The sequence below is a fragment of the Triturus cristatus genome, chromosome 7 (assembly GCF_964204655.1).
Source record: "Triturus cristatus chromosome 7, aTriCri1.1, whole genome shotgun sequence".
NCBI classification, from domain to species: domain Eukaryota; kingdom Metazoa; phylum Chordata; class Amphibia; order Caudata; family Salamandridae; genus Triturus; species Triturus cristatus.
The window spans coordinates 740084502-740107432 of record NC_140590.1 but is presented as its reverse complement, the minus strand read 5'-3'; the positions used below and the strand labels follow the sequence as shown (position 1 = coordinate 740107432).

General features: G+C 44.1%; 1 protein-coding gene across 1 annotated transcript in view; it reads right to left on the bottom strand.

The window, feature by feature from the left end:
- LOC146810454 (galectin-3-binding protein-like) overlaps positions 1 to 22931 on the bottom strand; it is a 36762-nt gene that overhangs the window by 8122 nt on the left and 5709 nt on the right. Inside the window, exon 2 of the mRNA XM_085617462.1 lies at positions 22357 to 22465. Coding sequence (XP_085473588.1) covers positions 22357 to 22417 — 61 coding nt within the window. The 5' untranslated portion in view covers positions 22418 to 22465. The remainder of the gene's footprint in view (positions 1 to 22356; positions 22466 to 22931) is intronic.

Genomic DNA, 22931 nt, shown 5'->3' with positions numbered 1-22931 from the left:
AAAAATTGCTTTCAGTCATGTTTGAACGGTAAAATAAAAATGACAAATTGGTCACGGGACGTCATAAAACATCTATGCGCATTTGTGGCCATTTTGGAAAGGCAATTCTTTAATTGAAAACCCATTCCAAGATGGCCACATGCACTGGTGAATATTTTGGCACTAACTTATGACAATGCAAAGAATCATTAACCAATTGGATAACTCCAACTCAATGGGCTGACCATTTTGGGGCATTATTTTAACACCCTAACCCAGAAGAGGGACCCCCAGATTTGGAGGATGGGGAAGTATTATCAGTTTTGGAATTTACCCATGAATGAGTGCTGAAGGTCCCCAGTGGTAAGGCCCCCGGCCCGGATGGAGTACCAATGGATACCTACAAGCCATTTCCTGACCTGTGGGCTCCACTTTTAATTAAGGTATTGAGGGGCGGTACACAGGCCCCCGCGTCCCCCGCAGTGCAGGGGCCGCCTAGCTCCAGGGGGCCCCCTCAGCACTGCACTTCAGCTGGAGAGCTCTTGATAGAGTCCGGAGGGGGCCCCTCCACATACCTTGCAGGTGGGCCCCCTCAATTATCGTTACACCACTGAAGGTATTCAATACAGTGGGAGCAGGATATGTTTTCCCCTCTTGGTTTACCTCACTGACATTCAAAAAGGAATCAAGGGACGATCCCAAATGCTTTCGCCAGATCTCTCTACTCGACTCTTCAGCCAAACTACTGGGGAGAGTCTAGTTTTAGGGCCCACCTATATAGAAACCTATCAGCCAAGGTGCGCTTCAGGGTCAAAGGGGAATTAACTCCACCCTTTGAAATTGGATGGGGTACATGCTGGCACCCTACCTCTTATCCCTCTATCTCAACGGGAATGAAAGAAAATCACTGTAGGCCCTAGGTGTAGATTCCACCCACCCCGGATTGGGAGACATCAAATCCCAATCCTGCTGTATGCCAATGATGCGGCTGTATTGGCACTCACTCCCAATAGCCTGTAGGCTCTGCTTAATTGCTATATGGAATATATGACAGGAAAGGGGGTGAAAATAAATGTCGCCAAAATGTTTATCATGAATTGTGGTCGACCATGGGTCAAACCAAGCTCTTTTTACATCGAGCGTGAGAAACTACAAAGCACTTATGTTTTTAGTTATCTCGGGATCCAGTTCTCGTCTGATCTAGATTGGAAACCCCACAAACAAATCAGTGCCTCAAACAGGAACATTGAAGCCACGGGCAAGTTTGCTTCCAAGTTAGGCATTAAACCCATTGCGGAGATGTTGAAACTTGACAACGCAAAAATCATTGCCACAGCGTCTTACGCGGCAGGGATCTGGGGAATGGGGGACAACGGTCCCCAGCAAAAACAGGAAAATAAGTTCTTAAAAAGCCTGTTGGCTGTGCCACCCTCCACCGCAGACCCCAATGTCTATTATGAGCTAGGCATTGATTATCTTTCTGATATCCTAGAAAGCAAACCATTGCAGTTGTGGCACTCTATATGGAGTAAACCGCAGACCCAATTTACCAGAGACCTTATATGAGACTGTATGGGCTTAGATCAGGCAAACAGAATCCCAAGGTTACATTTTATTTTTAAAAATCCCTATGAGACCGGGGGCAGGAAGGACGGGACCTTTGGTCATTCCTGGAGGATATTGTTAATTATCCCAAAAGAGACCTAAGGGAGTTAGTGCTCAAAGCATGTAGAGAAAAAAGAACCCACATAGACAAGATAAGGTCTCGGTAGGACACTATGTGGACCTAAATGAGGGGACTGGATGTAAGTTTACCTGACCCTAATTAAAAACACCCACCATAGGTATCTTTTGACACGGTTCCGCCTTTTAATCTTTCATCGCAAAATCGCATTCCCACGGAAAGAGGGATGGGGTACGATTAAGCAGAAATGCCCGTGTGATAAGCGGTCTGTCCAGTCCACCCAAAATGTTATACTTTTCTGCAGGTTTTATTCAGCCCCAGGAAGTTTCCTCTTAGACCTCTTTTTTTAGCTGCAAGAATTATTTAATATCGGCAGGCTTTTAAGTACCTGTGTGATCTGACCAATTTGTTAGAGACGCTTTGAATGTTATGGGAAACATAATGAATTAATCGGAGAGTATTTCGTTTTTAAATTTTGGATATCTACCTAGTCTTTAATCATGGTCTAAAACTATTTTACGTATAATTTTATTGGTTTATAAAATTTGTTTAGTGCTTTAAATAATGAGTTTTGATATATGAACTTGAATGTTTAAATGAACTATCTGTAATATTGTGAGGCTTTTATGACTCGTTTTTACAAATCGAAATAAAGCTTAAGAGCGAACGTATGACCAAACGAATAGCTCTGCCTTGTAAAGCCGAGACCTATTGGCTTTGTCAATGCTTATGTTTATTACTACTATTGCTGAGTACTAGCTGGACCTACGCCACCTACAGAAGTTTTTTGGGGAGCAAATCCAATATTTTTAACAAACATTTTTAAAAATCTCATCCTCACTTTTTCTATTAGAAGTATGGGTTAAGATCGCCAAGATTGCATGTGGCAAACATGACACAAAGCTGTTTGGTAGATCTAACAGAGAATTTTTTAAACAACACAAAGTAACTAGTGATGTACATTTTGGGAAAGAATATATGGAATGATGTCAATATTATTAGAGGAGCTATACTGGTAATGTTGCACCAGAGGGCAGTGGGTGAACTTGATACACACTGGGGGATTCTTCAAATTGAAGGAGACGGTGTTTTAAGACTATTTTGATGTCTCTCAGGTTTGTCGCAATTTTTAAATTGAGGGGAATGGAATTCCAGTAGAGGCTTGCTCCCTAGTGTAAAGACCGTCTCAGTCTGCAAGCAGCTAAGGGTTTACTAGCCCTGCCAAGTGACAAGCATCCTGGGTTAGACTACTGCATTTTAACATGTATTCCTGGATCACCACACCAAAATGCATTGCCACACATTGTATTTAGCTCTCCTGGTGCATTGCTTGAGGCATTTTGTTGTATACACATTTGCTGCATGTGTATACAGCCAATACTGATTAATCTCTTAAGTGTGCCCAAGGTAGTGTGAGCTGGGCTCAGAGAAGAAGTAACTATAATAGCCATGGACACCGCCTCTGGGCCCAGCTTGTTTATTACAATTTAACAGTCGAGCTTCCCCATGTCAAAACCCTCTGTACAGCATGGTTTGTCATACATTGCAGCACGTATGACCATCATGAGCATCTCTTTCCTGGCCAGGCAGGGTCCTGGCAGCTTACCAACCCTGAAAAACCACCGCAGTTTGCTCACACCCCCAACTGGGCTGCCACGTATAGAAGATCAAAAGCAAAAAGGTGATTAAAGCAATACTTGACTTCATCTCAGCCTCCAGTGATCACTCGGGCCACATTCCAGACCATCATTTTTTGCCCATTGTGCCATTCTAGACATAGACCCGCCTTATTCAAATGAGTCTTGGTTCTTCTCCAATAGGAATGGTCCAGCTTAAACTGCCAGGCCAGGCACCCTACAAGCAACCCCAGAACAGTTTCTACTTAGGTCTTGTAAGTGAGGTATAGCTTGAGTCCTATTGCACAGTGAGCCTGGGACCCACGTCTGGGCATATCAGTTACACTTAGAGCATCAATCACAAAAACAACAAGGCACTGGAAGGAATGCTCAACTTAATCTCAGCCACTGGCAATCCTTAGGGGCCGCATTACAGACCACTGTGTTTTGTCCACTGTGCCATTCTAGATAGAGACCTAATTTATGCAAATCAGTCTCAGTCCTGCTCCAATAGTAACAGCTGTGCTCTAAAAGTAACGGTCCATCCCAAGCTGCCAGCCCAGGTCCCCTCCAGATGGGAACACAAGCAACCCCACACCGTTTCCAACTTATGTAAGTCTCGTCAATGAGGTATAGCTTGAGTCCTATGTCACAATGAGCATGGGACCCACATCTGGCTATACCCGCCACACTTGGAGTGTCAACTGCAAAAACAGGGTGGTGGGCATGATTGGGATTTGAGGTTGAATTCAGTGACAGTTTCTCACAGTGCCTGTTCATGAGTCATGAAGGTGTTAAGACTATATTATGATATGTAATGTGAATTTGTAGAGTGCGTCTAATCACCCGTGAGGGTATCCAGGCACTGAGTAGGACAGGCCTGATGGGATGGGGGAGGAGTAGATTGTGCCTATTTTGTCTGGATAAGCCATGTCTTGAGATTCCTTTGGCAGTCCATGTGGGAGGGGGAAGTTCTGAGATGTATCAGGATGTCGTTCCAGGTCTTGGCTGCAAAGTATGCACTGGCGCGTCATCCCTTTTCTGGTCTTCTTGATGCAAGGGAGGTGTGCTCTTGCTTGGGACGCAGATCAAAGGTATCAGTTGGGTTGGTAAAAGTTGATGCGATGGTTGAGCTAAGCAGGATCGGTGTTGAGGAGAGCTTTGTAGACGTGGGTAAGTACCTTGAAGTTACATCTTTCCTGGACTGGGAGCCAGTGGGGATTGTTGGGGTGTGAAGAGTTGAGGTTATTTCACAGGATGTTCAGGATGAGTCAGGTGGCGGCATTGTGGATGGTTTGGAGTTGACGTAGGACGTGGGCTGGGATTCCGACATAGAGAGTGTTTCATTAATCAAGTCTACTTGTGATAAGAGCCTGGGTGTTCAGTGGGATCCACTTGAAAATCTTGCATAGCATTCGCATGATGTGGAAGCATGATGAGAAGATGGCATTGACCTTTCTGCTCATGGAGAGTTTGGTGTCCAGGATGATCCTAAGGTGCTAGGCATGGTCAGCAGGGGTGGGTGGAGGGGCAGGTTTGGAGGGCCACCAATTGGCATCCCAGGGGAAGTGGTTGTTGCAGAAGACGTTGGTTTTGTCTTTGTTGAGCTGGAGGCAGTTGTTTTTCATCCAAGCAGCGACATTCCTCATGTTGTTGGTCAAGTTTGCCTTTGTATCCAATTCCTGATCTGCTCACTGTTGACCACAACGATTGATGGTCACATATGTGGCACATTGAATTACCATAAATCATTGAAAGTATGTGAAAGAGTTACACAGCTATCCCAATATTGCCAGCACCAAAGTAAATCCTGAGTTTACAGGTAATTAGAGAGAGAGAGCGAGAGAGAGAGAGAGAGAGAGAGAGAGAGAGAGAGAGTGTGTGTGAAATAAACATGTTGAAGCAGGTGACACAAGGAAGTACAGGCAGAAAGACAGAGTGAAAAGAGTGATGAAGAGGAAGGAATTAATGTGTGAGATATGCATATGGAGAATTTCAGAAAGATGTGGGGAGAAAAATAGCCCAAGTGTCTAACATAGTGAGTGACTGCAGATGGAAGTCGTATGAAGGGGAGAATGGGGGTGATTGAGACACTCCAAAGATCACTACCTTTTCAACAGACCTTAGTAATATACTTTTTATAAAAACAATAAGCTGTCTTTGGGACACTTTTTATGGCTGTAGTTAAGTTGGTATAGATTGGGTCCTTTCATGAGAGCATGAACAAAGCATTGCAGCTTTAATAAAACACCAACAGTAATTTTGGTTTACTCATACAAAGTGCTCAAAGATTTACTAAGGACTTACATTGTCCTTGCATGATTCAAGTCATCGCAAGGCAACACAAGTCCTTACCTGGGATTTACTAAGCCACGCAAAGCCACTTTATGTGGCTTTGTGTCATTTAGTAAATACAAAGTAACACGAGGCAGCACATAACGCTGCCTAAAGTTACTTTGCATCAGGGAGGCGTTCTATGGTTGGAGCATAGGCGTTCGCATGCATCCCTCCATGGATTTTGATGCAATCCCAGATTAACTAAAATCAGTAAACCTGGGATTGCACCAAAATCGTGCACCTCCTAGACCTAGGCTTAACGAGGAGAAATACATTTATTTCTTCTTGTTACTTCCTTTTTAGGTCTCGCCTAGCATGACTGCACACATGCGCAGCCGGAGAGATTTAACGTTTTTAAGCAGCTTCAGTAAAGGGCTTTAAGCCCCGCCCCTCTTTTCCATTGGCTGGCGTCACCGTTTATGCCAAACGGTGGCCAGCCATTGGAAAAGAGCTTTCCATGTTGCCTCCCTTTGGCTTTTTCAGACGGCCCACTTGGACGGGCTCGCCTGCTTTTCCATGGGCCGCAAAAGGCTTCTCATCTTTATGGGGCCATGTGTTTCAAACACATGGCCCCATAAAGACAAGCTCCGCCGCGTGTTTATTTTTGCATCTCGCTTTAACTTTTGAAAGCGTGGTGCAAAAATAAACCGTCGCTGCCTGGCGAACGCTTGTGGTTTCTAACCGCTTCTAAGACTCCCGCTGCCCTTACTCGTCTGATTAGTTGGCTTCCTTCTGTGTGCTCCCTTCTCCCCACCTTGCTTTTAGTGTGCCCTCAAAGACTCCTCCCTTTCCACCAGTGTTGCTTCGACACCCTCTCTAGTCAGCAGTTCCACCCATACCCGGAGACCCCTCCCCACACTACCACCTCTGGGACCCCCATCCCGTTAATAGCCCTTCGTGGGTTACCCCTCCCCACCCCCGTTCCCCTCTCCCCTTTCAGTTCATGTGTCTAACCTTCAATTCGGTTCTTTTCCCGTTCGATTTATCTGACCCCCCTTCCATAACCCCCTCCGTGCCCCCTCCTTTGTGCTTCTCCGAATCAGGCGCCGTCGCGGGCAGCCCTATCTATGACGCCAGAGTCTTGGTAGCCCGTGCAGAGAGACCCTGTGCTACCGCCGCCGCTCAGACACCCTACTGTGAGTGCGGTAGATCGTCGTATACTGAGGGGGGCTAGAAGGGAGGGTTAGCAGCTCCCACTCACTCTGGGCAAGACGGCCCGCCTTCCTTGAGGGTATCAGGCACGCCGGGAAAGAGGCCCAAGTGTACATATCGACACCACAAAGGGGGAGGGGGAGGTAGCAAGCAGTACTACCCTGCTATCGTAGTCAGAGGACTGCAACCTAGGACCGTAGGGCTGGGGCGGTGAACCATAAGGAGAAGGCGGCTAGGGGGTATACGGCACGTCATCGTGGGCAACAGGATTGGAGGAGTCTGTTTTGAAATGCAGAGATATGTGCATTCGGTACGTCTCTGTTAGTGGCACGAAGGAAGGGTGCTAGATGCAGCATACTCGAGAATCCTTTCTTGCGGGCTGGGATCAGAAGACCAAGTGACAAGGAGTGCGAGTTCCTGGACATTACAGGGGAGAACACATCAAAGGTGGGCACAGACACCCTGGTAGCAGACTGTTGGGTTGCTGGTGGGCATACAAGACTCTGTGGTACAGGTCGAGAGAACCAGATACATAAATCTGGAGGGTACTGTATGACAACCTCCCACCCCAATTGGCACATTGGCATGGCGGCTTTAGATTGCTAACTCCCGCACGTCACACTGCAAGGTGGAGGATCAAGGTGTAAGACACCTCATTCTGGAGAGCGGGTTTGGGTCAGGGGCAAACAGTGAATGTCACAGTAGTACTCATCTCAATGAAAATGTAAAGTGCCCAGTCAGTTTAATTCACGACCTGTGACACCTGACCCTTCAAAGTAACACAAGTGCCTAGGATGCGGCGTGCTTTCATATACTGTATACATCGCATCTCATACCGCTGCCTGGTCTGCTTACTTGATGGCAGGTATAGACTGAATTTCAACTGTTGGAAATGTGTGGCTTTTTGCTGCCCACAACCCTCTGCGCTAATTGAAAATTGTTTGTGCTTTCCGTATTTGATTTGTGAATTCGTGAAATCCAGACTTGTCGAGTTTAGCAGTATCCTGCTTTCTATACCCATACGTCTAATCTTCACCTCTTCAGGAGGTCGCCATTCTCGATCTGCCCAGGAGCAGAGATGGCCACTTGTTTCAACAATTCAACACTTGCAAGTGACTGTAACTTTAGCCTTACCACACTCTCTCTGTTACAGTAGCTTACTTAAGCACCTTTGTGGTTATTATGGCTTACAATGTAACCCTTTTCTAGCCCTCCATTAGCCAAGACCTTTTAAGTCTACAAATATTGAATGTATTGTATACTTATATTTACTTTTAGCCAGCATACAACACAGGGCAATGTGCGAACACATCTCAGCCAACTCAGGAGAGGGGCCCCCCTCCCTTGGCCCCTCTTCCTCTGTCAAAACACTAGGCATAAAAATCAATTCTCAACTCACCCTTCACTCCCAGGTTAGCTCTGTGGTATCTTCTTCTTTCCTTTCACTGCGCACTATACGCAGGGTGTCCCTTTTTCTTCACTTTCCCCGCCCTTAAGCTCATCATCCTGGCCATGGTGGTGTCCCGCCTGGATTACGGCAACGCCCTATATGCCGGCATCCCCGCATATAGCCTGCGACGCCTACAGCAGATACAAAACCAGGCGGCCCGCCTGGCCTTCAAACTCCCTAAATTTCACCACTCTACCCCTCTTCTGAAATCTTTACATTGGCTCCCGGTGCGAGCTAGGGTCCAATTCAAGCTCGCTTCTATCACCTTCTTGGCCCGACTTGGCCTGACACCGGCGTTTATTTCTTCCGAGATCATTCCTTACGTTCCCACCAGGGAACTACGCTTGTCCTCCCAGTCCCTCCTCTCCATCCCACGCTACCGGAGAAAGAAGTGGGGAGGTTCAAAATTTGCCACCCTTGCCCCGACCCTCTGGAACTCCTTTCCCCTTGAACTTCGCTCGATCACCCTGTACCCGCAATTCCGTAAAACACCTCAAGACCTTCCTGTTCATGAAGTCCTTTGATTAATACGCCAGCAGCTTCCCCAGTCTTCTAGCCCAGGTCCTTGTCAACTATAGCGCCAAGAAACCGCTGGTAGACGTGCGCTCTATAAGTAATTTTAAACTCAAACTCAAACTCATTGGATAATATTTGGGTAATAGATGGTATTCCTCCCATTTGCAAGGAGCAAATCGAAAACAAAGTATCGGGGAGAACCATGACATTTTGTACTTTATTTAGACCAACAAAATATTTATGCATTTAGCCAATGTTTTATTTTCATTGACGAGGGCCCGGTAGCCATGCCAATGCTTTTGTTTTATAGTGTTTGGCCTGTTGGAATAAGTCACTTTTGTCTATTTATTTTTGTAAATCGTCAAGGATTGAAACATGTTTTAATTTGTTTTCAGCCAAGGTGAAGTGTGACCCACATGCAAAAGATCATTATTTAAGTAACCACATTTTCATACTGAGATAAAACTGTACTTGGATCATTAAAACGTGTTTTTCTGTAGTATTGCTGCCCACCCTGCCTGTCAGACTGTGGTAGGATGCCCAGTTGTACCAAGTCCACGGGAGCGAAGATAATGCCTCCCCCTTCCCTCAGAGCTATGACACCTCCAGCTAGTGTAGACTGCAGATAGTCAAAGCCCACAGGGAGTGGAGAGACTGGAAAGGATCACCAAGGCTACTGCGGGGAAGCTTCAAGGAACCCTGTAGAAAAGAGAGAGAACAGACAGAGATAGGGTTATAGCAATCCCACCCAATTAACTAGTGTAATGGCCAAGAAACTACGACAACTCAGATTATATGCCTATACTCACACTTTTCACCTAATTCTGTACTGAATGGAGGCGTCTGTGGGGGAGGTATGACTTTCAATAACAGGATAAGACGTCCAAACTTTTCTATCAAGGTGCAAGAGAGTTCCAGCAGTGGTTGACGAACAAACAGAAGAGGGGACAACCAGCGATAAAACACTCGCTGTAAATGGGTAATGGTCGTTTGAAAAGAACCAACTTTTCCACGGGGTTTAATGTCTCTGCTATCGCTATGAGCCCAAATCCTTAAAGTCAATAACGCGCTCGTCAGCGCTACCTTGAATTGAAAGGATTCAATACAAAAATGAAGTAACCAAGTTCAAACAGCGATATTCTGGGAATCCCAAAATAAGGAAGTAACGTACTCCAAAAGGAAGACTTAACTGGATGTGGAGACTTTGTTCAGAGGGATCCTTGGCTCTGAAGGCTTTCGTCGATAAAGTTGCCGTGAAAAAAAAAAGAAACGCTGCGGGAGCGTGTGAGCCTCTCGCTGCTACGGAGCCGATTTCATTCCTGGCAGGTGAGGCAATAATGTGAAGGCGGGAGTAGAGGTTCTTAGGCTGCGTAGCGAAGGCAAGTTCCAGTCTCCAAGTGTGGGGTATTTTGGGAGGATAAGACGAGAGCCGAACTTCGGTGCTCTCAGGGGTAACAGGAAACGCAGTGTAAGCAAAGTCCTCCGTTAAACGGAAAACAGTGACTAAACTCTCCAGGGTCTCGAACAAGGGAGCGTGATCCTCGGAAGGGAAGGTCAAGCACCTGATACAAGGACCTGTGTGACTATATACCAGAACGAGTTCTCTGATTGGTTTCACAACTTCCTGGGCAGGCAAACCACGCTATATCCATCGCACTGCATGCTGGGACATGTAGTCCTGTGCTTATGTTCAACGCCAGGAAGCGTGCACGAAGCCCGACTGGTAACAGTTCTCCCCCTAACGGTCTCCTCACGGGTCTGGGCTTAGAGGGATGAAATGCGCCATCTTAGATAATAAATCCACTACAATTAGTACTGTGGTGCAACCCCTACTAACAGGTAAATCAGTGACGAAATCCATGCTGATGGTGGACCATGGGTGTTCAGGGACTGGTAACGGTCGCAAAAGACCAGCAGGGGCACAATGCATGGGTTTTTGTCTGGCACAGATGGGACAGGCTTTAACAAAGTCTAATACGTCCCGGGTAATTCCTTTCCACCAAAACCACCTCTGACACAACTGGAGGGTCTTTTCTCCTCCAGGATGTGCCGCCATGGGTAAGGTATGACACCATTTAATGATCATAGAACAAGTGTCCTCTGAGGATATCAACAGACGATCTTTGTGGTGGAATACACCCTGTATGATTTTATTCTGTGGATCAGCTAACCATTCCTCTCTATCTAGCAGGCTATGTTCCTGTTGGAGTCTTAACAGAAAAGTGTCGGTGTCTATTTCTTGTTTTTCTCCTACCGCTACAATTTTCTGTTCAGGTATAATGGGTACTGTAACCTCCTCAGCCAAACTATAGTCCTTGCCTAATCTAGATAAAGCATCTGCTTTTCCATGTTTTGCCCCCGAGCGAAAGGTGATTAGAAAGTCATATTCACAGAAGAAAGACACCCACCTCATCTGTCTGGGAGGAAGGGCTCTAGCGGAACGAAAGAACTGGAGATTTCTGTGATCAGAATAGATCGTGATGGTATGTGGAGAACCCAATAAATAATGCCGCCACTCCTGAAAAGCAAGCCTAATTGCCAGGAGCTCTCTCTCTCCTACAGTGTAATTCTGTTCTGACTGTGTTAAGGTTTTCGAAAAGTAGGCCACAGGATGAAGGGTACCCGTCTTACTGTCTCTCTGTGAAAGTACTCCTCCCACCGCATATTGTGATGCATCAGCTTCCACAAAATATGGTTGGGTCTCGTCAGCGTGTCTGATGATCGGGGCAGAAGTGAATCTTGTCTTCAAGGCATTAAACGCAGTCTCAGCCTCTTGGTCCCATGTAAACACAACCCCTTTTTTCAATAACCTCTTTATTGGTGCCACTAAGTCAGAGAAGTGATGGATAAATCGCCTATAAAAATTAGCGAATCCAAGAAAGGATTGTACTTCCCTAACCGTAGTGGACTGGCCCAACTAGTGATAGCAGACACTTTGTTAGGATCCATCTGAATCCCATTAGGAGAAATAACAAATCCTAAGAAGTCTACCTTCTGAGTGTGGAAAAGGCATTTATCCAACTTGGCAAACAAGTGATTGTCACATAGATGTTGTAGAATCAATTTTACATGTTGCACATGTTCTTGTTCCGTTTGTGAGTATATAAGAATATCGTCTATATAGACAATAACAAACAAGTCGAAATATTCTCTTAGAATTTCATTGACAAAAAATTGGAACGCTGCAGGGGAGTCACATAAGCCGAACGGCATCACACAATATTCGTATAAGCCGAATACTGTCCGAAAGGCTGTTTTCCACTCATCTCCTTCTCTTACTCGAATCAAGTGGTATGCCCCTCGCAAATCAAGCTTGGTAAAAAGTTTGGCCTTCCGCACCTGATTCAAGAGAGTGGAGATAAGTGGAAGGGGGTATTTGTTTTTTACCGTGGCTTTGTTTAGCGCCCTGTAATCCAGACATGCTCTCAAACCTCCTTCTCTCTTTGGTATAAAAAAAAAGAGAAGAAGACACAGGGGAGGTAGACGGGCAGATAAATCCTTTTTTCAACATGTCTTGTAAATAATCCTGAAGATATTTGGTTTCCGGTCCAGTTAGGGCATACAGTCTGCTAACAGGTAACTCTACCCCCGGAATCAAATCAATTCGACAATCATATGCCCTATGAGGAGGAAGAACCATTGCTTTTACTTCATCAAAATCTCCTGCATAATTGCTATACTCAAGGGGGAGTACAGGAGTTTCAGTCGCAGAAAGGGCACAACATAAAGGCTCTTGCCATAAAGCCGTTTCTTTATAACAGTGTGTTATACAATACGAGGATCTTAAGGTTACCTTTCGGGTCACCCAATCTATATGCGGATTGTGGTGTTGTAACCATGGCACCCCTAGGATGGCCCCGAAGGCAGGGGTGTCGATTCGATCAAAAGATATGACCTCCGAATGTCCATTATCACATACCATGATCAGATCAGGCGTATGATGTGAAATCAAACCGGAGGATAGTTCGGATCCATCCACAGCCCTTACCCTTTCAGGTTGTCTTTTTGGGACAAAGTCTAAACCAAGATTCTTTGCTACCGTGATGTCCAAAAAGTTACCAGTGGCTCCTGAGTCTAGCAGAATAGACATAAACTGTCTGCATTGCGATGGCAATCGAAAGACAACAGAAATAGAGAAGTGCTTGGGCACTTGAGGGAGGGTATGGGCTACAAGATGTGAGACCTGGGATACAAACAAGCCTGGATTGGCGGTCTCCGTACTATCCAAGCCCATTAGTTTTCCGCTGGCACCACTGCCCCAGATGATATCCTCTTGCTGTTCACAGCCGGCTTAGGTTTGGAGGGGCATTCCCTGGCGAAATGCCCTCCCTTACCGCAATCCAGACAAAGTTGGAGCCTTCTTCTTCTTTCTTTTTCCTCCACAGATAACGGGCCTTTGATTCCCCCTATTTGCATCGGCTCACTAACATCTTTAGTGTCTTTTTTGTCTGTACGTGAGAAAAGGAGACGCGGATAATCCCCCTTCGTCTTCACACCTTTTCTTTCCGTTAAGCGGTGGTCTAATTTTACCACTAAATCTATAATGGAAGCGCAGTCTTCAGGGGGATTCACTATTTGAGACAGAACGTCCTTCAATTCGTCTTTTAAAACCCTATAAAACAAAGAGGTTCTCTTCTCTTCTGGCCAATGAGTCTCAGTAACCAATCTACTAAATGTGGTGATATAAGTTAATAAGTCTTTTGTGCCTTGTTTGAGGTTAAGCAGCTCATTCTCACTTGCCTGCATGTATGAGTGCCGAGCAAACAGATTTTGCATCTTTTCCTTGAATTGAACCAAATCATACAGTATAGGGTCATCATTTTCTACTAACGGCACAGCCCAAAGGTCTGCGTTCCCGCTGAGATAGGAGATGATAAAAGCTATCTTGGCTGCGTCCGTGGGAAAGGATGCTGCTCTACAAAGGAACTGAAGATGGCATTGGTTCATGAAGACAGCATACTTAGAACTGTCTCCACTAAACCGTTCCGGCATAGCCAATGGTGTCTGGGGTGGTGTGAGTACCGTCACGTTAACCGGGGCAGAAGTAGAAGTGCTAGGTGCTGACTCAGCCGACGTATTCAATTGGAAATGGCCTGGGTGAATGTAATTACGTTTAGACTTGGGGTGTACGTCTGTCACTGAAGCTTCTACCTGCTTTTGTGTTTTCAGAACGTTTAATTCTGTGACCAACTGCTGATTGTCTCCTCTCAGCAACTTAAGCTCTGTCTGTAAGTTGACCACAGTAGTCGCCAACTCAGCCATTGATAGATCGGAAGAAGCAAGCGTTACGGGATCTAACATGGCAGCGTCATAAGACGCACCCTGCTGCATCTTCGCTCAGGGGATTGGATATACGTGGGCTTGACCTTTCTGTCAGACTGTGGTAGGATGCCCAGTTGTACCAAGTCCACGGGAGCGAAGATAACGCCTCCCCCTTCCCTCAGAGCTATGACACCTCCAGCTAGTGTAGACTGCAGATAGTCAAAGCCCACAGGGAGTGGAGAGACTGGAAAGGATCACCAAGGCTACTGCGGGGAAGCTTCAAGGAACCCTGTAGGAAAGAGAGAGAACAGACAGAGATAGGGTTATAGCAATCCCACCCAATTAACTAGTGTAATGGCCAAGAAACTACAACAACTCAGATTATATGCCTATACTCACACTCTTCACCTAATTCTGTACTGAATGGAGGCGTCTGTGGGGGAGGTCTGACTTTCAATAACAGGATAAGACGTCCAAACTTTTCTATCAAGGTGCAAGAGAGTTCCAGCAGTGGTTGACGAACAAACAGAAGAGGGGACAACCAGCGATAAAACACTCGCTGTAAATGGGTAATGGTCGTTTGAAAAGAACCAACTTCTCCACGGGGTTTAATGTCTCTGCTATCGCTATGAGCCCAAATCCTTAAAGTCAATAACGCGCTCATCAGCGCTAACTTGAATTGAAAGGATTCAATACAAAAATGAAGTAACCAAGTTCAAACAGCGATATTCTGGGAATCCAAAAATAAGGAAGTAACGTACTCCAAAAGGAAGACTTAACTGGATGTGGAGACTTTGTTCAGAGGGATCCTAGGCTCTGAAGGCTTTCGTCGATAAAGATGCCGTGAAAAAAAAAAGAAACGCTGCGGGAGCGTGTGAGCCTCTCGCTGCTACGGAGCCGATTTCATTCCTGGCAGGTGAGGCAATAATGTGAAGGCGGGAATAGAGGTTCTCAGGCTGCGTAGCGAAGGCAAGTTCCAGTCTCCAAGGGTGGGGTATTTTGGGAGGATAAGACGAGAGCCGAACTTCGGGGCTCTCAGGGGGTAACAGGAAATGCAGTGTAAGCAAAGTCCTCCGTTAAACGGAAAACAGTGACTAAACTCTCCAGGGTCTCGAACAAGGGAGCGTGATCCTCGGAAGGGAAGGTCAAGCACCTGATACAAGGACCTGTGTGACTATATACCAAAACGAGTTCTCTGATTGGTTTCACAACTTCCTGGGCAGGCAAACCACGCGATATCCATCGCACTGCATGCTGGGACATGTAGTCCTGTGCTTATGTTCAACGCCAGGAAGCGTGCACGAAGCCCGACTGGTAACACTGCCTTTCCCCCTTAAGTCCTTTAAAGTAACACAGCCTATTATTGGCCACTTAGTCATTCTTTTTCTCTTTTTTTTACATGTTGAGTTGAATAAAACATATTATCAAACATAATAGTATTGACATGTGCAGTGGGCGATCAATGTGTGCTTGCACAAAAATGTTACTAATGTACAGCTGATGGGCATTCAGGTCTCACATTCCCCAAACTTGTAATTTATGGCACTTTTAGGACTTAACTCGTCATTCAGTTCCTGCCATATACCCAAGCCATGAACCTGGGGTTTATGTTTACGTGTTTTGTGTCCAGTGTGTTCTTTTTATTTACATGGCCTATTGGTGCAGCTGAGTGCTTAAACTAGTATACTGTTTGTTGTTAGTTGTGGGTTTCGCATGGTAAGGGCTCCACTGTTGGTCTTCTTCTGTGGTTACAGTGTGCACGTCGGTGTATTCATGGGTATTCTTTCTTTGTGTCCATGCATTCTCTGTGCCTGTTTTGGTGTGTGCTTAGTACTTTTGATAAACCAACATGGTCATTCCTGCTCCCTCCCCCCCTCCATATATTTATTTACCTTCACAGCCCAAAAGTGGGAGGAGACTTGGGTTTTTGGATCTGCCATTTGCACACCCTCTCATTTCTATGGATTACTAGTGGACCTGTTGAAATGGCACATGAGTGAGGGTCTCTTTCGCTAACCGTATGGGACAGCGCATGACATTGTCTAATCCCATGGTGTATGCTGCCAACGTTTTAGACCCAATAATGCATGAGTGTTTGTTTTAATGTGTCACCAGCTTTCTAGGCCCCTGGCGGGATGGGGCTGTGTTGTGACATGGTTGAGGATACTGAATCCTGAATTCTTTGTTCATTCCAGGATTTCTGGAAGGAAAGGAGAGAGTGACAAGCTTGGCAGACTGTAGGGCTAGGGAAAAGTGCATGAAACACTCTTACCCTTTTTGGGCTTGTTTCATCGCCCAGAATATAATTTTATTGTATTCAATGTATTTGGTGCATGTTACATAGTAAATGGATTATGTGCTGCTAGATCAAGGACACAGGGAGATGGTCTAGTATTTACAAAGGCCTTGGTGTAAAACTTGAGTATAGTCTGAACCAAATGTACTTACAAACCGTTGACGTTTACTTGAGGCATCCACGCTCTGGGCTGATATGTCTAGATAAGAAGGTGTTTAGTTTTCCTCAAGCGCCAAAGTGTGGTGTCAAGTCTTGAATGATGGTATAGATTGTTCCAGAAGTTGTGGCCATAGAAGAAGAATATTGCTTACTTGTCTTCTCAGTTCTTGTCCTGTATCTCTGTTTTCATCAGGTTCGTGACCTGGGTGCGACCTGGGAGGTTTTTCAGATATTCTAGGTTACTGTTTAGTGTGACGTTGTCAAGTGATTTGAAGTTTGTGGTTACTGTAAGTGGGGTGTCTGTTAAAATGATGTACGTGAGAGGAATGTGGACCTCCTCTTGGTGACCAGTGATTAGCATATGCACAATCGTGGACAAGAGCTTTAGGAGGAAGCGAATATGTCAGGATGGACTGCAGAAGGTCACTGAGCAGACATCACTTGAACTTGGAGAAGAGGGATTCCTCCAACTGGAAGGACCTGTAGGCTATCAGAAGGGGTCTCATGGCATTTGCCCCTCTTTTGCAGAGATTGCCAGTCATGGCAAAGAGAAACAACACAACAGCCAAGATTTCTCAACAGACATGGGGGGTATTAGGGTGAGAAGTCTAAACAGTCTGGAACTCAAAATTACTGGAGGCACCAGTGGAAGTGAGCATGTGTAATGTTACAGTGCTGATAATCATGCTCAGTCCCTCCTGTCCCTAAAAACTAGGGTACATTTAAAGTTGATAAAAGTGTCAAGGCAGTAGGAGAGTCCTCCAAAATTCAGGATGTCTGATTGCCGTTTGAGTTACTGGCTTGGGCATCAAAACACTGGTGAAATAACTCAGCCAATCCCTTACCCATTCACTTAAAATCATATTTGACGTATTTTACACAGAAAGGGGAAGATTGTAACCTCCTGGAGGACCACCTAGAGTCCATTACCAACATCAGAAAAACCGCACTGCCTATCTCTCAAAACTTTTTAATTACTTGAGTATTTCCTCCCAAATTTCTAAGATACAGTTACATTGTGTTCTGCTCCATCTGTCATGCACTACAAGCAACTAAATATGATGTTGCACCTAAATATTATTTGTGCTCTTTCTGGTGTTTACACACCAATAGTAATGTTGAGCAAAAGGTTATCTTGCATGAAAATATGTATTTTCTCTAAAAATGCCATTTATGCTTATTACAACGTTTCCACATTCCCACCGATGTTGCAACAAAGGTGTTTTGGCACCTCGATCTACATACATTTATCCACTGTTCCAAAAGCATACCTATGCATCCATCTCCAGGTGCCAATCATCCACCTTCACCAAAGCACATATCCATTCACCCACATCTGCGCACATGAATGCATGTGTGGTCTGACTGCACTCATGTCTGTACGTGTGTATATTTTCCTACATGTGTGGTCTGTTTGCAAATAGGTACCTGTATGTGAGATTTCAATTTCTACATCCAAACATGCTACACATCGTACAACCAACAACAAAGTACATATTAAGCTAACACAAGCCAGACCAGTTGGATTTGCCAGTCCTTGTTTTGATCTTATCATAGTGCAATTTGAAATTTTAACACCATGTGCCTGCTTAGAACTCTTGGAAAGAACCACTCACTTCCATTACCATAGATCGTTTACAGCCCCAAAAGCACTTGTGCTTACAAAACATGGTATAGCATAAACCCAGCCGCATGTTGAAAGGTTTCAAGAAGAATACCAAACTCTCTTGTTAACCCCTACTAAAGTACAAGACCATTGAAGAACGGCAAAGGACTCGATTGACATATTGCCAACATTACCAGATGAAAGCCAGAGTGTTTTTATCACCTCAATCAATGAAATCAAGAGACCGTTACAGAATCATGGTAAGAACAGAAGCATATAGTAACTTTCTACTTCAAAGAAAAAGCTGAAATCTTTATAGAATTGAGCGAAACATACATCCTCAATGGAAATCTTGCAGTAAACTATGTGGGAGAACTACAACAAAAATCCAACCCAGTTCCCTCAAGGGACTAGTAGTCTAGACATTGAGGTGAACCCAAACCAGTATACCCATGGCACCACAATAGTAGATAAGTAAAAAGGCCAAGGAACAAGAAAACTGAGATTGTCTAGGCTTATATACACTAGGCCCTTCCAACAAGTAGTCAAGTACAAAAGTTTAACATCACAAGCTCATCGCCTAATCAACAGTGCAACAAATCAATCCTCAGCCTCATAAACTTGTCCTGGCTGAGAGATTGTGCAGCATCCTCCTGAGCCGAATTCCTCAACATAGGATTCCATATAGAAATGATGACATAAACAAAATACACATTTGCATCTTTGTACTTCGCCCCTTCTGCGAATCACCCTTGAGGAACACATTGCCCAGCCACCAGATATTTAAAATTACTCCAAAATAATCTTACAGAGCTTAAAAATTAACAAAGAGGATCACAGGTAGTGTAGCAAGCCACACAAGACCCCCCGTGCAGCCCGTGATTTCATTGATGAGATCAGTGTGTAGAACTATAGATGCCATTGCCAACACATCATTACACTCAATGAAGATGGAAGATGAAACCCTGGACTTGCATGAGACTGTGATTGAGACCAGCGTAGCCACAATTGACATAAGAATGAGATTGATGGAGGAGGCTCAATGAAAGTTCGTGGGCCAGAGTAAACTAATTGTAACTTTAATTGCATATCACTCTTGTCTACAGTCAGCAAAGTGCCCCAAGCAGTTTAAACAATCCTAGATAAGTGCACAAAATCACTAAATACTGCCCTCCAGATCCCTACGCCAACTAAGGCCAGACAGTGCTGCAGATAGAGCTCAGGACATCTACTGTCGAGATAATGGAGGAAATAATTTGAACAACACGACCTCACCACAGATTCAACAACTCCCTACCGTCAGAGAGCCTACCATGCCCTAAAATCAAGAATGATAAATTAAAACAAGCATTGGCATAGCCAATAGGTCTCACCTTTGGGACCTGATAAGTATTTAATCATGCAGCACAATATCCTTGGTGCAACATCAACTGTTGCATAGATAAACACTTATAATGTCCCAAAGGCAGACCTATTGGCTATGCCAATGCTTGTTCTATGTGTGATGCATTCTTTGTTAAACATAGAAAAAATAAAATGACTTTAAGGACTGTTTTTGTGCAGGTAGCCCTTCCTGCACAAAAAACTATCCTGCTTGTAATGAAGGCACCTTTGCAGCACGGTGCAAGGGCATCTGCGTTGGCGCTAGGCAGGCTCAAGTGCACCAGCACAAGGAGGGAGCAGAAGTGCGCCATATCTTAGTTGATATGGTGCATTTCTGATATCTCTCCGTTTCACGCAACCCAGCGCAACAACTCTGCTTGCTGCCCTGCCTTGCATGAAATGTTAGTAAATTTGACCCTCTAGTTTCAACCTGTAGGGCAGATTCTGATCCCAGGGAGAAAGCTCAGATTTAGAATACCTTCTCCAATGATATTTATGTAACATCCAGGTATTTTGTTCCAGTCTCAGAAAGATAGCTTTCTTCATATCTTTCTTGAAGTGATGCACAGACAGGATGGAACGTTTTGTTAAAAACTGTCAGCTCTGGCATTTTGTGGATGTTTTTAAATGTCATCAATGTGCGCTTTACAAATGGGCGCTCAGCTATCAGTTATGTGGGGAAATTGTTAATTTCTGATCTTCACTGCTTTGATTTACTAGTGAGATCGGGTCACTGGAAGTGTCACACATTTGGCTTTTGAATGTCACTTATATGCACAATGTATCCATAGAAATGTTACACATAAGCAATCTGAAAACTTGGCAGCTATGGTTTTAAATTGTGATGTGCAGCCATCATTGCTGCGCTTCTAAATTGTGGTTCAAAACTCTCAGGCATCAATCACGATTGCCTCTATAATTCACTGTCCTGCACAAACCCCTATTAACAAAGTGGTCGCAATATGTGTTATGATATATTTGTAAATGAAAGGCCGCACAGATAAGGATGTTGAGAGTTAAAAGTAGAAATGTATTTGAGTAAAGTTTCTATGTTAGTTTTTAGCACAGAAAATTGAACAGTTAAATATTTACCTGGTATAATTTCAAAAAAAGGCTAGGTTACGTTTGTAGCTTTTCAAGAGTTTGAACCCAATTTTGGGGAAAGATTGTTTGGCAAGTGCCTATTTGGGGATAAGGCTGACTGACTCCCTCGAATGGGAGCGGCACCTCAACCAAAGCTACCTTACTTTATGCCACAAGTCCAAGGCAATATTGAGATTTTATAAATAGTCACGGATATGGCCGCTGACCCCTGCATTGGAGGTCTACCTTGCCAAAGCCCAAAGCGCCACACTTTATGGTGCTGAGATTTGGGGCTACATTAATACCCACAAATTGAAGGTGTGTGAAAATATCTTTGTTGGATCCCTTGTCTCTGTACCAGTTACCACTCCCATAACCCCATTATTTTTCGATCTAGGGATGAAGAGAATTGGGGATGTGGCTTAGCTTAAATCTATAATGTACTGGCTGCGGCTGTGGGTCACTCCTGCTGGCTGCTTAACAACTCAGGTTTTATGTTTTAAGCTTTGTCCCAAGTATGAACCTTTTTTTGGATCTGATCTCACCCCCCTTAGCAAACAGTCTGTTTGTCAGGTTTCGACTGGGTTGCCTATTCTTAAGGACTTCTAGACACCAGGCCATTGATTTAGCATCAGTAATATGCCCTGCATGTGACTTAGTACAAGAATCCGAGGAACATATTTTGTTCTTCTGCACTGATTATTATCAAATCCTCAGGAGGTGAATACGACCAATATGCTTGAATTTAGGGAAAATACAATATCGGGATGCTTATAGAATCTTGAAGACCGATATGTCTGATCTAATAGTTTTTGCTATAAGTCGCTTCTTGTTAAATTTCTCGATTAGGCACTTAGACGTTTGTAACTCAGGCTATTAGCAAGTGATTGTTAATATGACTTTGGAGTTAAAGTATAGTATGGGAAGCTCTGTTTAGGAAAAATAGTCAATCTTTTAGCACTTCAAATTTGACTATTAACTTACGCAATTACATTTTTGCACTTTTCTCGCTTTATTTGCCATTTTAAAGCTATTATATATTTACGAAGTTATCTATACGGAATTTTTCTAATTAATATTTTAATTAAGAATAAAATAGTCCAAATGTATGGATTATGAACACTTTGATGGATTGAAATGGGAGAAAGGAAAAAGGAAAAGAGATAAAAAAAATAGAAAAAGAAGAACTGAATAAAGCTTTTTTTATTTTGCTTGGGCAGGCGGCTGGAATCCCATTGATATTTGCTGTCCTTTTTTATGGTATCATGAGATTGATATATCTGATGTACTGTTACTCAACTGTTTTTGTGAATTGTTTCTATTGGAAACTTTTCCTGTTTTATTGTTTTAACTTTGTTTCCTAAATTAATTTGGATTGTTTTCCCAGGCCAGTATATGGTTGCATGATGCTGCATTGATCATGTTTTTTTGCATTGTCGGTACATATTCACAAGAACCATCGAATTGATTTAGTTGTTTATAATCCATTAAGTAATGCTTTTATGAAAATATATTTAAGTATGAATGCTTTGATGGTTTTCTATCAACCAAATAAAGCTTTGTTTTATGATTATGACTATTTGTATTGTATTTTTTTAGTTGAGAAATGTTAGTACTTCTGGTGCTTCAGGGCACACACCTATCATGCCCAAAAACAAATCAGAGTTCCTCTACAAGGTTGGGGACCTAAGGACGAGTCAGTCATCTCCAAGGCGCTACATATAAATGACTCTGCCGCAGCCTGCTTTGCCCTTCAGACACAAGGTCCTCTATAGGAAATCATATGGTTTACCTTCAAGTCTTAGAAGAGGATGATAAGATGGTGACCCTTACCCGCTGCCAATCCTGATGCAAGAAAAAGTAGGCCAAGCAATGCGTAGATTCCCATTACCATTGTTATTAGGCAGACTCCTGCGGGATGGCTCTGTAAACCTGAAAACACCTGCAAAAGGAAGAGGAAAGTTAGAAGCAGGTTTCTATGCACCAATGCACCAACGCGCCATACATGCACACACTAGTGCACGCTCATGCGTACGTAAGACTGCCCGGTGTCAACATCCAAAGTTCTGGTATGAGGCCCTACTTCCATTTCCGAAGCTGTGCTGACAGTCTTTGGTTCAGTAAAAAACAGTATTTGACCAGAGTGGCCTCCAGGATAGAGCTATATTGGCTGAGCCTCAATTTGGAGATGAATGGCCTGATTAGCATGGTATCTCAGATGAATTACATATATATATATATATATATATATATATATATCAACAGAAAGGAAAACTGACGCCTCTTGTTTCAGGAATAGATTTACGCTTTATTTGGCATTACAACACTCTCCTTATATATATATATCGGCAGACAATGTGGTCAGAAGCCGGAGCGCTCAGCAGCGGGTGCAGGCTATGTGCCGGACC